At 35.1% G+C, this 19690-nt stretch overlaps 1 protein-coding gene across 2 annotated transcripts in view; it reads right to left on the bottom strand.

Annotated features, from left to right (window-relative positions):
• LOC118187713 (elongation factor-like GTPase 1) overlaps window positions 1-19690 on the bottom strand; it is a 352553-nt gene that overhangs the window by 14622 nt on the left and 318241 nt on the right. For both annotated transcript variants that reach the window (XM_085810767.1, XM_085810768.1), the window contains exon 22: window positions 7665-7849. In XM_085810767.1, coding sequence (XP_085666893.1) covers window positions 7665-7849 — 185 coding nt within the window. The remainder of the gene's footprint in view (window positions 1-7664; window positions 7850-19690) is intronic.

Below are 19690 nucleotides of genomic sequence, written 5' to 3'. Positions count from 1 at the left end.
AAGAAGGATGATGCACACAATGCGGTGTGGAAGGCGAAAATTACGTTTATAGTCAATAAAAAATAAATGTTAACTTTTTGTGCCTCCCCCTCAACAAAAAAAGACCCGGTAAATAAAAATTTGGTGTATTCGCATCATCAGAAGTGGGAAATGCAACGCCTGAACCCACAACATGAGTATCTAATATAATCTGAAATTTTTTCTCAGTGATACTTTCGTCCTAAGATGTCTCGCATCAAAAGCTGGTTTTCAGACATTACCTTCAGGAAACTGAATAAGCATTTATACTATTCTGAAAGTAAAAATAAATCTTTCTGCAAATTATATATATATATAAAACTGAAATGTTTCAGATTTAAAATTACGTCCAAAGGAGCGTTTTTTTAACGTTTTGAGTGTTACCTTTATTTATTAAATATCATGTTCTTTGCACTTAAACCATAAAATTCAGTTCAAGAGCAATATCGCAAAATAATGTTAAATTAAGCATATCTTTAGAATTTCCGATATACACAGTCTCGCGAGCTGGAGATAAAAGTATTTTTTTTTCTATATAACGTTGGCATTTCTCGCTTTTAAAGCATTGAGTTTGTAAATCAAAAATTCGTTAAAGTTTTACAAAATATAAAATCTATAATAAAACAAATTCCAAATTTGGGATTTCAGATGCCCATATTCGCAGTAGGATTTCGTCATTCAAAATTCGATGGCTCTATGTACCATTGTTTTATCACAATGCGAGAAATAGACAATCATTTATGCAGATTTTTCATTATTTAATTTCTTCAAATATAATGCAGGACTCTAACATTTTGTGGCAACAGTTTGAAAAGTGAACCGACGTTTATGAGTCCGACGCAAAATCGCAAAACGAAAACAATAGTCCTTCAGGGACAAAGCCCCTTTGGACTAAAAAAAACTAGCTGTTTCTCTTACTACACCGCCCCTCGTGACATTTCAATCCACAATCTTTGACTCCGGAAGAGCACGTCTTATCCATTAGGCAACACGAACAACATTAAATTAATATAACATTAAAAATCTGGAATTTCCAAATCTATCATTATTTTCTCGTAACAATCTTATTGCTTTAGATTATTGTGCAAATATTATCAACCATAACGCATTTATGGTAGATAATTAAAGTTTATTACTCTTAAAAGTCTTTTTAAATAATTTATTTTACTTCCTTTAATTTATTTAAATAATATAAATAATTTAAATAATTTTAAAACAATTTACCGAGATATTCTATTTACTTAGGCATTTTTAATTATCATCTGAAATTTTTATTAAGATTAATCTATTTGACTATATATTTTCCTCGAGAAGGATTTTTGAAAGTATATTCATTTAAGAAATGTGGTATAAACTAGACATCCGATTGTCCGGAAAATACCGCCTCTGAGCTTGTTTCTGATTTGTTATCGCTTTCCGTCCAAACGCGTGATCGCTTTGGTGTGAATTCGCCTTAAACCTGTAAAGATCAAACTGGATCCAACTAAGAGAATGCGACAGAAACGTTGCATCAAACTTACGAGAACACGGCAAAGTTCGTGGGACACAGATGAAAACAGAAGGTATAGACAGATATATTCAAACTCGAAGCCATGACCAGGAGGAGAAATTTTGATGCGTAGAAGTGTCGAACCATAATGACTAGGAAATTGGATGCGAAGGCAGATTAAATCTTGACTTTTATTTTAAACTACATGTAGCGGTTGCACACAAGTCAGCACATTAAATGTGCCTATTCCAAAGGGCTTGCATTTTTGATAATTTTGTAGCAAGAAAGAAGCAGCAGACAGATAAAGCCCAGCTAAGGCAAAGCGTAGAAAGAAAGTGCGCAATGTTCAGGATGAAATCTTAAGTCTGAGCTAATATGGTTGATGAAGTGTAGCATAGACTTAAAGTAGCATGGAATGAGTAGCTCGTTTCGGTCATCCAAGCCCAATTCGACTCTACGCCTAGTGAGGTAGGGATCATTTTAACTGCTAGGCGTGGCAGTTGTTTCTACTAAATTGGCATCCCTTTAAATCCTCAAAGTGCTTACAAATTTAATCATTTTGTCTTCATACCATAATGTTTAGTTGCAATAAATATCTTTTTTGTATTTGCTTTCCTTCATGATGTTGCAATTTCAATGCCCAACAGTGTATATAACGTTATAAATATTAGCCTTTTATTCGTTTCCACTAAAGGGTAAACACACATGAAATTTTGAATTAGAAAAATAATAAATTATATCAAATAAATTACATTAATTATTAAAAAGAATGATAAAGTTATCAAAATGTATGATGAAACATCTTTAAGAGGATAGATCTCATTCATAAATCCAGAGAGAGGTGGTATTCTAGGTTATACGCATGTTTCAAAGTTTATTTACCTTCTCAGAAATACACCACTTTCAGAGGTGATCATCTTCGGGACTGATTATAAGCATGGTGTTTATTAGGTACTCTTTTTAAATCTTTCAGTTTTTTTCACTGATACTTAAGGAACTAGTAATTGCCTATTTCCGTGATTGATTAAAGCTGTGGCATGCAATATAACTACACATGGAAAACGAAAAGACTTGCACGTTTTTAATGCTTAAAAAGAGAGAGAGAGAGAGAAAGAAAGTGCACATGTTCAGATAATTACCGAAGAATGCAGAATCAATTGCAACTTGTGATGATGTTGTATCCGCATTTTTCTTCGCCATTAATTACATCAATGTTATTTTCCTCACGAATTCTTTGCCTCTTGGCATACCTGAGGTATCTCCTCATGAATTCACCATCATCGGAATTCTCCAAAGGCAGGCAAAGTTCCGATTAATCTTCACCTGCAGAGCCCGCTGACATTAAATACGTCCAAGGACGGCCATAGATCACTTGAGGATCACCAAACCCCCTTCTTACGCGGTTAAGTGTTAAAAGCGCGCGTGCGTGGGTGTGCGCCACGAGTTGACCCCTGCGAGGGCGAGGAGTGGCCCCTCGAAAAGTGGAGGAGCGTGCGTGCCACGCGACAAGGATACAGAAGAGGAACGACGCGCCTACGCATTGATGCACGCTTGACCCGCGACCCAAGCCTGGGCAGAGCATCATCTCTTCACAATCTCTGACCGCGATAATCCTCGCGGCATTTATTTGCGATGCTGACAAGGCGTCTCAGCCGGGATTTGTAGCGATCGAGATAAGAATACCTCTGGGGGCGCGATTCCGAGTTCAGTACGTGACACAAACAAATCGTGTTGTGAAATTCAGCGATCGAGATTACTGGAAAATATAATCTCAAGCTCAAGAAGTGTATGAGACTCCGCCGATCAGCACGTAGCAGATGATATTTACTATTTCTTTTCTTTAAAGTCAGCGGATGCTAATCACTGTTTCTTTATAATCAAGGTGACATGGAGGTTAAATTATGTTCTCGAGAACTGCGATTAACTATTATTTTCCATCCTGTTTTTCTTCTCACATGAGTCTAATTGCATTATCTAAAATGAATTCTGATTATCTACGAACATTAGAAATTGAATCCAGAATCTGCAGCATATGATGAGACAGCAAATTATGTAGAATATGTGATGCTAAATAGCTAATCGTAAGGATTATAACTGAGCATATGAGATGACAAACCGTTCACATATATTGTATATTACTAACAAAAGAAAATACAAAAACATTTAACAGAAATCAGACTTTCCCGAGAAAGAAAGTAGGAATATAACAAAAGTAATAATGATTTTATAAGGTAAACATTTAATTGTCACGACAATTTCAAAAATTCATCAAAAGCTCATTTTCAGAAATATTAATAATTAGTTTCATATTAAATAACATATATACTGTTATGAATTTTGTGCATAGATAGATGATTTTAGCGCAATTATATATGAAATTGTTGTATTTTTCTGTCTAATGTAACATGAAAATCTAGAGAGACAGTGCTATGCCCGAAAAGTAAGAACACAGGGTCTATTTAACATTGAGTAAAGGACTGTTTCCTTAGTTTGGCGTGATATCGCCCAAACTCGCCTTACCTGCCGACCGTACGGCGTTAGAGCCATCCCTGTATAACTGTAATGGATATTGTAATTGAATAACTGTAATTTATCCTCTATGCAGCTGTAACCGTATGCCTCCAGTAATTTTGAGAAACATAAAGTACTAGGAATATCTCGGCGGCCAGGTCAAAACTACATAAGACTGGATAGAACATCTGCTCTGAGATGCTGTTAGCTGTTTATTTCAGCGTTAAGTACGGAGTACTGAGATATTTCGGGTCAGGTTCACTCTTTAAGTGCGCTTTGCATTGCGGTGTGTTTAGCGCTTTGGTAGTATCAAGCATAACTACTGATTTACTTCTAAATTCTGTGAACTGCTGTATAACATTTTTTTTTTTTTTGGAAAATTTCAGAATTGTGAAGCGTTTCTATGATAAAATTAATTTTGTCAACCCATCATCCGGCATGTGAGCATTCAATCTATTAGGAACCCGTACGCATGAAACAATACTTTAAGCTTTAATCTAATTATTATTTTGTCCATGAAATGAAATACAGCTTATGAAAATGAACAAAAAAAAGCCTATGAAAAGTATATACAGAAATGCGCATACATGTCTTGAGTTTTTGGAGGGGAAAAAATCAAATACCGAGTGCTGACAGAATTTTACGAAAAAAGCATTCAGTTTATTTGTAAGATTCAAGCATGACTTACAAAATATACGCAGGTTTGGGAGGGGGGGAGGGAATTAACAAGAGGAATGACATTGTTGCAATAAATAGCACTGTATATCATATTATTTTGAAAAATAAATATATTTTTTTATCTCACTATGTTGATCTCACTCTCAAAATAGTCAGATCCAGGCGGTCCAGCTTGTAAACAAGACATAAATATAGCACAAGCATAGCGAGAAACTGCTTGATGTCCTATGTTAGACAAATGGCCTCATAGCAGATGCGTATCAAAAGAGTCTATTACGAAAAGTTGGCATGTTTTTCTGTAGTAGTGTTTAAATGAAAGTGCAATAGCATAACCTGAATATGAGCTTACATATCTCAAGAAAGGAACTTTGTAAATGATTTATGATTATCCTGCATATAAAAATTTGAAAAAAAAAAAAAAAAAAAAAAAAAACACTAATTAAAACTGACTTTTTCACAACTCAAAATCATGATTTCTTTCTTTAGGATATAAAGTCGCCAATTACCGTCAAAGCGGGGGGGGGATTAAAAAATATAATTTTGATACTTCAATAATAAAAAAAAATATGAATTCACTCGATAGAAAGAACAAATGAATATGAAACGGAACTGAATTACAGAAGCCTTGATGTTTGAACATTTCATAAGACCAAAAGATTCAGAGTGGAGCGTAAATGACGATTTTTTTTTAAAGGTGATATCGTAACAACTCAATTACGATAGACAGGAAGAAGAATCAGCGTGGGTTCCATGCCAGCACGGTAGTGAGCACTTCCTCAGGGAGCGCGCACCTTAGGAGTGCTTCAATTACCATTTTTATAGCAACTCTCCAGGAAATGATATAAGAGACAATAGCAAAATACTGCGTTACGGAGGTTCTCTTTCTAGGATTCAAATAAAAAACTGTTAAAAAAAATTCTGAACTGCTGAAGATCAGAAACTAAATGGGAAGCAATTTCATTAAAATCGAAATATAAGGTGTATTGAAATGTTTTTTAATACATAAAAGTTTGCATGCTAAATTCAGCATAAACTTTCTTCACCGGTCAGTCGCCACACACTTTCCCTTCACAATCTTTTTCATCCTGAACAACGTTCTTCCTTAAAATGTCTGATAGTACGCTTTGAAGGCAATGGAAACTTATATCAGCAAAATAATATTTTCAAAATTTGGCACACTCTTCTTCATACTGGTGATTCAGCTATTATGGGCAATGCGCATCACTAACCAGATGATGCAGTAGTAAGCCTAAACTTAAATACAATTAACGTTTGAAAGTATCTGTAAATCCAAACGACAAGCTTTGTAACAGCGTAGCTACAATACACAGACAGATTCTAAAATACCTACAAAAATTGTAAACGGAGATAGAGAGGACCGACATAAAAGTAGATTTTGTAATGGAATGTACAAACTGAAATGGCTCATGTAGCAGCTAGTACGTAAAGAATGTTTGAGTACAGATAAACTCAAAAGAAACAAAATTGTAATGATTTGATTTATTATAATAGGTGCTAACAACAGTAATACAAGATCTCGGCCATTTCACTCACGTTTCTAGCACCAATTAGCTGTCTGGCCTCTAGATCTTGATCGGATTCAATGGGACTTTCGTAGATGCTCTTGATGTGCCTTCGGAAGAAATCGATGCATTCTAATCGTGGTAGCCATGTAACATGCCCACTCTGTCCGATCCAATGAGGGATATCTTTCTCCACCCATACCACGCTAGCATACACTGAACGATCTATTCTTGCATAGCTCTAGGTACATACGGTCCAACGTTTGGTGATTTGACAGCCTGTCTACATCGAAATCGTGCTGACGCGTTTCCATTTGCAAAAACACAAATAAAGTGCAGGTCGGCGAGCTCTGCGTTCGTGTCCGCACCGCACGAAATCCGTAAAAAGAATGACGATTTAAGCTAGCAAATTTCTTTTGTCTACCATCTTCATGCGCCATTTTCGCTCACACATTCCATACAAAATATATTTATTTCTTTTTTCCAGATATTTTCAAATCACCCTGTATGACACTGGGTGATTGTTCGTGGCACAGAATCATTTTCTTGTTTTATATAATTAAAAGTTTAACTATAATTTTCTTATTAAATTTCAATGAAAATTATTAAAATAAAATAAACTGGATTATAACAGTATCACTGACTGATTTTGGATGAAAAATAAAGGCATATATGTAATCAACATTTAAAGAATACTGCAAAAGAAGCTGCTGACACTCATTTGTTTACTAACATGTGTATAAAAGTCGAAGGCAGCACATAACAGGATACATGCGGCCGTAGAATCTTAACTGCAGGAACCATCTGGACTCGCATGCTAATAAAATGTTGTGCTTGCAGTTTAAATTACATAATACAGATACCTTTTCATAATACAGAGGAAGAGTGAACCATCAGTCTTGATATTCCTAAAGAATGAATCTCTTAGCTTCATCAAAGATCTCTCCTTGAAATTATTGGTTTTTGACTGTTTTGCATTTGTATTGTTGACTAGAAAATGCATCTCTTTAGAAATAAATTTCACAAAATTCACTTGCACACATTTTTACTGCAAATAGTGTGAATGGGAAGTTATCTATCGGAAGAAAGAGCGTAAAATAACATCCTACAAACGTTAGTGCTTCAGGAGGGAAGGCAAAAACTAATTACCCAAAGAAGCAAAACCGAAAGCATTTAGTACATATGGAGCATGATCAACCAAAATTTCAAAATGCGTGTAATGAGAAGTATACCAATTTCATAAATTAAAAGTTTAACTGCAAATGTCCTCAATCCTAATAAGCTCCATTTAAAGAGCATCATTCGCAATACGCAGTTATATAGTAGCCACTAATATGGACAAGAAAAATTTATAAAATATGTACAACTATACATAGTTCTTACTTAACTTTTCTTATTATATCAGCGTAAGCCGGTTAATTTCCAAAAACTAAAAGTTAACTAACCTCCCAGTGGCTGAAGACGAGCTGCGGTAGAGCCATCCCGCTCGTCTGCTTGCGTATCTCGTTCGCGAAGTCGAAGCTTTCGATGACGGGAAGTTCGGCTATCACATGAAAAGTCTGCGAACCCTCTTGCATATCAGCGTGCAGCACGCGACCGTGACGACGTCCCAAAACAGCATACATCTTGCCTGAAAAAGAAAAAAATAATTCAGAATTTCTCAAGGAAACGTAAGGCACTTCACAATGAAACAAACACATTGAGAAAAAGGGACTCACAGAATTTAATGTTTCCATGTTACATTAACCAAATTATTCCATCAGATATAAGTAACGAAACAGTAAAATTTTAGTTTAACTAACTATTTGTAATACTTTTCTTTCAGTTCCCTTGTTTCATCCAAGCCGTTTCCAGAAAATAAATGTTAAAATTACCAAGCAGAAGTAAAAGGAACAAGTAAAGCCTCATTTCAATTAAGGCTTCGCTCACGACGGTTTTGTCATTATAAAGCTTTGCATGAAAAAGTCGGCATAAAAGTCAGTTCTTTCACATCTCTTTAATAAAGTTTAAGCTATAGCCAATAAGGAAAGCAAAAGTTGCACATACGTAACTCACTCAGTGTGGCTGACTCAGCGAAACCGTCGATGTTTTCTTCGCTCTGTTTCGCGGTTTTTATACAAACCTGGCATAAAGTTAAAAAGTTAGAGTTTTTAAGTTTCGTGATGGTTTAAAAGTCATAATAGGTTTAAGCAAAGCTTCGCTGCTATGCAAACTAAATTTAATTTAAATGCAACTAATTAACTGAAATTGTTTTAGGAGACATTTCACACTAGTGAACTAAAGAGTTAACTGGGTTTAGGGAAAGGCATCCTTTAATTTAAATCAAGTAGCAATTCAAATACATATTTTATTAAATTAGTTTAACCTCACCCTCTCTCTCTCTATATATATATATAAACTATAATTAAAAAACTTGTAGAGACATTAGGATTTTTTGGAAGCAGGAGAAGTGACAAATGAGCAACGCCTTCGCCAGGACGAACCACGGACCTCTGGGATACGCGCCCAGCAGGCAGACCACTATCCCACTAAGGCGGCAGAAATACCGTAAAAATTATATAATAACTAAAATATATAACTAACAAATATTAATTGCATATTAAACCTGGATTTTCCTTTTAGTAGCTTTTCTTGAAAGGGAAAAAATTCGCAGATAGCAAATAGTTCTAATCTTTTAAACAAATTTTGAATTAAAACAGTATTTTACAAATTAAAGCAAAAATCATGTTTTAATTACTTAATAAAACGTCTGACAATATTTTGCCTATGACAGGTAACTACGCATTTTTCTAAATCTGCCCCCCACCAACAGGTTTATAGCTTTCTGCTGAATGTACTAAAATTATCAGCTAATTTCAAAGAAAATAATTTTACGAAAAACATCATTACTTTGGTTACATTATATTTACATATATAAAGAAGTACTTTTTATTTACAAATAATAAAATTTCATTAAAACTTAATCAATTTCTTTCATTCTTAATTTTTAAAACATTACATTATGAATTTATTTCAGTATCAGCGTGCAGGACGCGACCACCAGCTTCATTTACGGCTCGAATAAGCGTTAACAGACCACGCCTACTATAAACCAATTTCGAGAGAAATCCTTACTCGCATAGTTCTGTCTTATTCTACAAAATGAGATCCTCTGTGAAGTTCTTACGTTAATTAACCAGTTATTATGATTTTGATCTTTAGTGTAACTAAAGATCAAAATCATAATAACTGGTTAATTAACGTAATTTTCGTATTCCTTATCGGAATGCAAATTGGCTTTGACTGTATTTAGGCTGAGGGTTTTGAATCTTACAGCTTCTGGTACTCCCGTCTGCTGTTAGTTTTTCCCAAGCTCTATTTAAAGGTGATATTCCAGCTTTGAAATTCTTGCCGCCGATGCTTTAAATTTACTCGCCTGTAAAATAACTGAGCCACTGTTTTCTAATGAATGTGTAGTGTAAAGACTACATGTTTGCGTCTTAAGACGAGATTCAGCGTTTGGATTGAATTACCTGTTATTGCTTAATTTAAATAGCCACGAGTGGTGGTTTGTCTGTAGCACAAGTCGTGCCTTATGTCCAGTTCAGATTAAAATAAAAAAGTTATTTTAAGCCTTCCTTAATACTTCGTGAATTGCTAAGACGTAGTTAGGGTCTACAGGACTTAATATCAGTTTCCAGGTCAATAGCAACTCTAAACCTTAATTTAATATTTTAACCCTTCGGCGGTTACGATATTAAGCAAGTATTCTTTCTTCCCAAATACTCGTGATATCTATCAGTCGTAAATTTGAAACGCGAGCTGTGTTCATTTGCGCCCATTGCGGTGCGTAATTGGAAGGCGAGCTGAGCTCGTTTATGATCACCAAAAGGTTAATACATGATTTCATTTTAAGCTGAAATCAGAAAACAAATTTTTGGTTAACAACGTATTAAAATCTGCTACAAAATGCAACGGAGTTAATTCTGGAGAAATATTAGCATTAATTCTTTGCAAAATCGACTATTATGCAGCATTTCTTTACACATTGCGAAGTGATAAATACAAATGGACAATTCGATTAAACAGAACACTCACACCAGGATGAACTTATACCAAAGTGCACAGATAATATTTAAGAAAAACACAAATTTTCAACAAACTGGACCATTAAGCAACATACTATCATTATGCATTAAGAAATAATAAACACAAATGCTGAACGAACTTTTGCTTAAATAGCAGGGTGAGAATTGAGGGAATTACCATACAACGCAAATGAAACATATTTAACGAACATTTAACTTCAGTTCTTTGAAAACTGGATCATTAACCCTTTCTGATACGCTACCTTTTAAAGTCGGAGTTTTGATTAAAAAAAAAAAAGGTAGGCAATCTAATTAGGCCTAGAGGAGTACACAAGTAAAATTTTGTGAAGCTTATCGTTTTAATTCTGTGGGTGTGCCCAAAGTGGGCGCACTGATTGAATAGAGCTTCGAAAAGAGTGCTGAAACAAGCACTGTTGTTAATAAACTGACCGATGAGATGCGGAGAAACAAAGAATACAGACTCTCAGTTGTTCTAGATTATCGTTGAGCCCGGTCTGGGCACACTTAGGGTTCCCCGTTTGATTTTAGGCAAGATTTCAAGGTAAAAATTTAAAACTAACATAGAATAAGGAGACTAGCATACAGCCAAAAAAATAACATATAAATTTCTTTTCAAGCCATTCCTTTTATACCCTAAAAAAATGGAAGATTTCTTTGAAAAATGAGGGTCTTAAAAAACTAAACATGGCTAAAATATATGGACTGGTTTGTGTTGAGCTGCCATGTACTATAAGTAAAGAAGGTTCAGAGTAACCTATAAATCCTTTTTCATTCAATTTTTCTGTGCCTACAGAAGGAAATTTTTAGGTGTGTCCAGACCGGACACACTGTGCCGCAAAGGGTTAAACAATAAGCAGCATATACACAAATTCAATGAGACTTCCTCGACTACACATTTACTACGAACTTCACCATATACTGCATTTTTTTCCCTTAAAAAACTCATTGGTAATATGCATTGAAAAGCTATAAACACAAACGAAGAACAAATTTTTAGTTAAACAGAAGACTATGGTGTTTCGGCTTCCCTGCTCCGAGGAAACTTAATCTCACTGCAGGTCGACTCTCCCTTTGGGCACGTCGTGGAGGTTCAACCTCCACTATTACCCTCCAGGAAAGCCGCGCACCACCTGGATATGACACCAGGCAGCACCGGTCGTCTATTGCTCCTACCAGTCGCTCGGGCGAGCCCGTCGCAGCGGGACATTACCCAGCGACCCCGGGGGATAACCCCCGGGTTACTAGCACCACGCCGCGCTAGGACATGCCAGACTCCGAGGCCGGCCAATAAGTGACCTTTCCCAGAGCCTTCAGAACCACCAAGTTCATAAATTTTATACCCCCGTGGCCGAGACTGCCTAGGTACAGATCCTAGCCAGTAGCTTCGCAGAATTCTCTACGTCGACCCCCGGGGGGGGAAACAGAAGACTAGGAAGACCAGTTTTAAAATGTAGAGGAATTATAAAAAGAACCATAAAAAAATTCAAAAATTAATATTGCATTATAAGACTTTTAATGCAACGGAAGTGTTTGAAGAAACCTTGAAGGATAACTTTCGAGGAAAAGAAGAAAACTATATATCATACATATATATATTAAAAACATAAAAATAATAATACTGGCATCCTTCAAAACAAGTATATATTCAAATTAACATTCCATCACTCCATACATATTACATTTCATTATAATCCATACACATTTCAGTTCATTCCAAATAAAAATGAGACTTCTCTGCCGAATGGAGGACACAGCGGTGTTCCATCATTCTTATACTCACCTCCCAGTTTCCCTTCGCAGTACCTCAGAGTTTTTGAAGGTGGGGCTCTAATCCACACCTCGCAGAACTATTTTTCTTCGCTGTCTTAATGGCAGATGCGATATCCGGTGCCACACAATGGGTGAAGGGGTAAAAACTAATGAAGCCGGGCCTGTTTACTCGGGAGTAGGCCGCCCACACTTAGCTTCAGGCGCCGGGGCGTCGTCCAACCCCACTACGAGAAGTACCCCGTAATTTGCGCTTGAGGAAGACCACACCTTCTCCGAACACATTTCAGAAAAATATCAAGTCGTATTAAACAATACAGGCGAATATCGATACATATGCCATTATGAGCCCATCCATATATTACACCATTCCTATAATCTAGGAATTCCCTCCTAATTCAAAAAAATTAATGGAATATTTACTTAATGTCTTGATTTAAAATATAATGTCTGGGATGCAGATTTTGAAGAAATATTTAAACCATTAACCAAATAACTTATCCGGCTCTGGAAGCTTTTGCAAGCGACAGTTCTTAATGAAAGTTAACACGGCTATTAGAATTCCAATTAAACAGAAAATACACATTTTATATTAATCCAAGCGATGCTCGAAAGGAAATTCTTTCATCAGACATAAGACTAAACACGATTTAGAAACTTTTCATTTAGCATTACACACTGTCAGATATTTCTTTGAACTGAACTAATACACGAGTTCTTTTAACAGCAAGAAATCATCTACTTTCTCAAAGCGACTGACCTAAGAAATAGAAATGTTATAGAATAGCAGTGCAAACCTTCATTTGTATGGCTACGAAGAGCAAATACACCAGGCTATACGAGGGTAATATACAGTCAAACTCTTTCTCCCACAAAATTAATTGCAAGAAAACCTTGCATTCCCTCAGACTTTGAAGGTATCTATGTATAAACCAAATCATCACGTGAAGACTTATTACGCACAGGATGTATACATAGTTTTCACCTGTCCGAGACAGCTGTAGACGTATTGAGGGTCTTTTCAATATTAATTAAGAAATCACGAAGCCATAAAAGCCTGCATTGTTTCTTATTGACGTATGGAATTCAGGGATTCATGGGACTTTTCTTCACAGTTCCTTTCATCGGCCAGAAAGAGTTAAAAATGCTTATTACTCGTTTTCAATCACATAAATTCTCATTCTAGATGAAGTCCACAGTTATGATAGCGTATTTATCACGGGGACTCTGGTTGACTATCGGTTTCCAGAGCCCATATATTGAAAGAAACGTTCCACAGCCCTTATTTTGATGCTTGCTGAGGTTGCACAGTTGAATTCTAATACTACTTCTTGTAGTTGTGCGGAAAGATTCTTACCACCATGACGCAGCAGTGATGTTCATCCAGAGTCTTTTGAGTTTTTTTGTTTTTGTTTTTTGTCTTATATTCAAGGCTTTGTTGGAATTCTTGCAGTCACAACATACGCTTGAAATGCCCATATGTAAAAAATCTAAATTGTCTTACTTCCCAAAAGTTATGAATTATCACACGAACTAACTATTAGTTTGTATGAAATATTACTTTAAAAAATTGCCATTCGCAGTGTGAAAACATTTCAAGAAACCTTCACAAATATCTATCATTTTATGCATGTCCATTGGATGAAACAGTAACATGCGTAACTATTGTTATTATGCAATTCTGAATAGATTCGTGTCTATATTTTTTTTTTTAACTGCAACGTATTTTTGTCAATTTAAAATACTATTGCCATACATTTTGTTTGACACAGAATTTAAAGAAAACGTCGTATACATCAAAAGCGAGTAAATGAAAAATTCAGAGCAACGTTTCACGTTTGAATACCACCAAGACAAGAGAAAAACAATAATAAAGCTGATTTTAGAACGTTTACTTCCCATTATTAGAAAAAATATAATACTTTGTAAGGTGAAGTTTAGTTCTATGCGGCCAACAAGCTTTTAATTTGTTAATTTTTAAAATGAAAACTCACGAAAAAAAAAAAAAAAAAAAAAAAAAAAAAGACAATTGAACAATTACCCAATACATGTAAAAATAAATTTTCAAGTAAAAATAAAGAAAATTCACTTTTAAGTATCTAAACTACACTGCTGCTCAATAAACAAACAGGAAAAAAAAAAAAAAAAAAAAAAAAAAAAAAAAAAAAAAAAAAGAAGAAGAAGAAGAGAGAGAATAAAACAAAAACTATTTAATAGGTATGCGTGAAATTGATCCAAAAGTTTGTGTGGCATTACTAGATCATATAGCAAATACTATAAAAAAGACATACAAAAACACATGTATTACAACCATGATGTATCACATCATCACGACATCACATCGGGAAAGACCAAATGAATTGGAAGAATGTGGAATAGAATTATCACGCTAATAACGGGTATAAAACCCTTTAGCTGAAATACATGCTTAACAACAGTGAAACAAGTTGGCAGTAGCGTTGTTGATCGCTTGTGGCACTAGCGCCCATGCCTGTAATTATATAAGTCAGAGCTCCTAGAGGGTGTCTGGCAGCACACTAAGACTGTCTGTCCGTCGTCCCAACATATCCCACACATGCTCTTCAGGTCCGGTAATCTAGCAGGCCATCTGTAATGGTCTCTTTCGACGGTATTTAGCACCCGATAGCGTGTCTCTGGCTCTCGCCATATCATTGCCCTTCGAGAATCGTTCTGGATGTTAAACGAGCCTCATCTCTAAACAGCATGGAGGTAGGAAGTAAGACCTCCTACCTCCATGCTAAACAGTATATGGCCCCACTGCTCTGGTGTCCCACTTTGACGTTCACGGTCCCAATTCAATTGCGCTCTGACATGCGATGGGGACAAAGGAACATAAACCACAGATCGTCGGGTGTAGTCGGGTTCATGAAGTCGACGCGACATAGTTTAGAGGGATATGAGCTGCCCTGCAGCAGCAAAGAGTTGTGATGCCAACTGTCGGGCTATTAGTGATCTAAGGCATTTCGCACACAGCAGTAGTAAGCTATTGTCGGCCGTTGTGCTAATTCTCCGGGGTCCATACCTACGTCTTCTACAGGAGTTTTGAACCCTCTAGTAATGATTCCGCAGCCTACTGATGACACTACAATGCAAATTGCAAATTCAGCTCTTTCGCAAAAGCGGATTATCTTGCACCAGCCTGCAAGATCCGACAGCCCTGCAACGCATTTCATCATGCAGATGGTGCCTTCGGCTTATGCTTTCTGCTTTGGCTATCTCGGATTAATACGGAACTATCATTAGCTTGCGAACTAATGCATAGATACCGCATAGATACTAATGCATAGATCTGCTTCCCTACTATCAAGTTGTAGAGTCCAGGTGGGTTAAAAATCTATCTGGATACAGGGAGTAGCAGGAAACTACACAGAAGAAGGGTTCAAACCCTTTATTAACTCTTTAAAATTTACAATGCGTCAACTCGACGCTAAAAACTTTGCCTCTACTTGGGCGGTAACTGAAAGTCAGGTAATTGAAAATTAAAAGTTGAAATGTTTAACAAGTGCTAAACTAACCTACAGTGGCGCCCGAACTAAAAGGGTGTTGGATGATGATTCTCCTCACTCAGGATTTGGCGATTGGGTCCCCTAAAAACCCCAATCGCCCTTTAAAAGGGAGGAGTATAATAAGGTATTTCTCCCGCCTTCCTAGCGTGCTTTCGTGGTGTAGTGGTTCTGCACGCTGGCCCGGTATTTCAGAGGTCCGTGGTTCGATTCCCAGCGAAGGAGTTGTTAATTTTTCCTCTTGCCTGCTTCCAAAAAAAAAAAAAAAAAAAAAAAAAAAAAAAAAACCCTAATGTCTCTACAAAATGACTTTCTTGACTAATCTCCTCGCTCTACATCACCTCAAGGAATGAGTTATCGAAAACACACGATTGATACAAACTTCATTTATCAAATTAGGGTTAGGACTATGTTCAGGTACCCCTTTCCGTGGCTAGGCTTTGGCTCACATAAATATTTGCTTTTACATGCGTCTAATTTGTTGCCAGCCATTCACATATTAGTAAATTCTAAATGTTACCTATGGAGTGCATTTTTAAACTCTTTTTACAGCATAAAATAGAGTTATCGTGTGCTTTTATATTTTCAAATGAATCAAAAATAATCTTAAAACACACACACAAACAAAAATAAATAAATAAATAAATAATAATACCAGAGAAAGTATCCTAAAAATTAAAGAATTTTTTTTAAAGATATGGAAAAAATAAAGACTGACATTTCGAATATATAAAGGGGAAAATTAATAAGTTCGGAATGAATGAAGTCTATTCTTTTTATTTTATGATATAGCGTAACAGTAAATAGTCTAGTTCATTCAAGACCAGTTACTGAAATATATTTGTTTTTCATACAATATGTCAAGACATTACGTATGAACATATGTAAGTCATAAATCAGCATGATGTACTACAGCATATAATAATTACATGCTTTATTTTTAGACACATTATGCTGTTTATTTTAATTGGCACATTTTGCGATATTTTCTCTTGAAAAAACCATTCTAAAAGAGAAAATCTAGTCATTTTTTTCTCGAAATATACTAACGTTTCCCACTTGTAATTTTCTTTCTGTTCAAAGTGGCTTAAGCCTTTGGCTGAACTCGCTACAATTTTCGAACAGACATATCATGAATTAGGGGGTGGGATTAAAATCTTCATACTATCGATAGTTACGTTTGTGTAGAATTTACAGACGCATTTTAATACTTAAGTAAGAACATATGACTATTATGAAACTTTTTAACCCCCTTTCTTTTTTATGAACAGAAATCCAAGGCCGGATTTAGACTTGATGAGGCCCCTACGCTATTTGAGATATAAGATCATTGATACAGGGCAATTTTAGGGCCCCCCGAGAAAATGGGGGCCATAAGTTATAGCTTGTGTAGCTTATACATAAATTAGGCTCTGCACAAAACTGCAAAACATGACCATTATGAAATTAAAAAGCTAAAAGAAAGCGCTTCTTAGCTAAATTTCCGAATGAAAAATTACTTTCATAATCTGTGGGGTAAGAAGAATTTCTGGGCTTCTGATAAGCAGTGCTAAGAATATACCATTGAAGTAAATACATGTGAACCTCCGGTAGCGTATTTCAAATTAACTAATATTTTGCCGTGGAGAAACAAAATACTAAATTGACGGTGATTTATTAGCTACTGTGATATAAAAATGAAACTTTTATGGAAACTTCTGGCAATATTTGGAGAAAAATATAAATGTAAGAAGAGCACCTGAGAGTTTTCACATAATCCATTGGTTCTGAAAAGATGCGGCAATCGCGGACAAATGGTTAAAGAGTGTAGACACTGCAATAACTTTTATTTGGGAAAATGCGAATGCCAGCTGATCAAGAGAGCCTTCTATCCCGAGTCTACTTCTAGCTAAATGATGCAGACATCCTAATGACGTCGGAATCATTCTGGCGGCACTTCAGTCGCGACTCAGTCGAGAGCCGCTTTCACCTGGACGTCGTTATACGGTCCATTGAAAATTTTTAAAAGACACATGACTCGTACAACACATCGCTAAATAAATACAACATCACTGTCTACCATTCGCGCGCTTCTTGAAGAGGTACAGGACTCGTTATATTTCTGCACAAGAAGAAAAAGAAATTCAAACATGATTTTCTTTTAGATTCTAGCATAATACTTGAAAACTGGTACATACTTATATGTTTTGCAGACAGAAATGTGCACTGAAGGAACTAGAATTGGAACTAGTACCCCCTTCCCCAATGAGAAACATTTATTTTTACATAGATGACACTGAGATTACTTGACTATCAAGGATACTTTATTCCTTATAAAAAAGTATACCAAAATTAATTAGCAGAGTTTTGAAATTTGGAAGCAAAAAGTTACACCGAGAAAATAATTTTCAGATATTTTGCTTCAACATGAGAAGGAAGTTTTTAAATGCGGTAAGTTCAGTTTTCTTAAAAGTAATTAATCGTATCATTTTCAGTTTTTTGCATAGTAAGAAATTTAATTTTTTTTTAAATTTTAAAATGCAGACTTTTATTGTGCTAGTATAATTCCTATAACAAATTAACTTTCCTATTTAAAACTGAATTTTTGATGAAAAGACATAATGCGAGCATTTGAATCACATCATTTAATGTTTTAATAGTACACAGCAAAAACTTTTATATGAAATGAAACTTATATACAATAATATACATTTAATGGGTATACACGTGCTGCGGCTTTTTAAACTGATGGAATTTAAGCATTAAAAATAAGGTATTCTTATATAATTTTTGCATAAAATACTATTATCACATAAACATGCTGAATTTTAGTCATGACCCAAGCCTTAGTTCTGCAACAAGATTCAATCAATATAATACGGACAATTTTTTGATAACTTATAAATTGTTCGTGAGAAATAAAAACTGGAATCGCAAAACATTTGGATCATAGATGGAAGCAGTTTAACTACAGAAGAAACATAAAAAAATTGCCAAGGCAAAAAACAAGTGAGCAAAGTTTTACAGAAAGGAGACAGCTGATGATAATTTGCATAGCAATGATTGGTGCTAGAAACCTTATTCCAGCACTCCATATATATATATATATATATATATCTACGAACAAACTGGCAAGAAAGAATGTTAAAAGAAATGCATCCAGCAACAAATACAGGTCCATCTCCTTCTGGATAACCAAGATAGTTACGCCATACAACGCGTAGAGATATTAGAATTTTTTGGAAGCAAGAGACTTGAAAAGTGAGCAATGCCCTCACCGGGAATCGAACCACAGACCTCTGGAATACGCACCAGGCGTGCAAACCACTACACTACGAAATATTTATATTTTACCCTTTGTAACAGACAGATCTCTGAACTTATCAATATCTAGCACAGCTGAGAACATATTACACAATTAATAACAGAAAATATTGAAGCCAGTTGCTCAACTTCAGATACCTTGCTGAATTAATGTTATTATTTAATTATATGACAATAAGTAGAGAAGTTATAAATAGCAAAGAAATATTCGATTCCGAAAGCTTCTCTATAAAATAAACATACCTATCAAGGTAGAAAGATAGGATCAGCTAAAATTTTAATTTAAGGAAGCTATTAAAAAATTGGAAGAAAGGTCAATAAAGAAAAAGTTGTAATGCAAATATCCTATCAAATTTAACAAGCAAGATCACAAAAGTATATAATATAATTTATCTGATGACGAATATGATGATTGCAGTTTGCTTATTTTAATGGAAGATGAATTTTATCCTAATCAACCTGCTTAAATGTTCATAATTTTGTTATGAATACAGCTCAATGAGGGGGGAACTGTTCATTGTGTTTTAAATGAAATTCGATTTCTTACTTTATGAAATTAATTACTTTATGAAAATACTTAAAAAGGCATTATCTTGAAATAATTCAAATTCTGTGAAAGAACTGATAAAAGTGTAGCTGACAAGCAAAATTGCACAAAGTTACAAAGGAGAAACTTTACGCTGGAAGGTTTCTTTTTTTAGAAAAAAAAGTTTTTAAATATGAAATCAATTTTCCAAGAAGAAAATATTTTCTTTATCGATTAAATTTTGCTGAAATTTATAATAATTT

Source organism: Stegodyphus dumicola, chromosome 2 (genome assembly GCF_044657685.1).
Source record: "Stegodyphus dumicola isolate Sdum_Otavi_A_Nest chromosome 2, ASM4465768v1".
Lineage (NCBI taxonomy): Eukaryota > Metazoa > Arthropoda > Arachnida > Araneae > Eresidae > Stegodyphus > Stegodyphus dumicola.
Note: the sequence above shows the minus strand (reverse complement) of the source record. Positions and strands in the feature narration are given on the sequence as shown.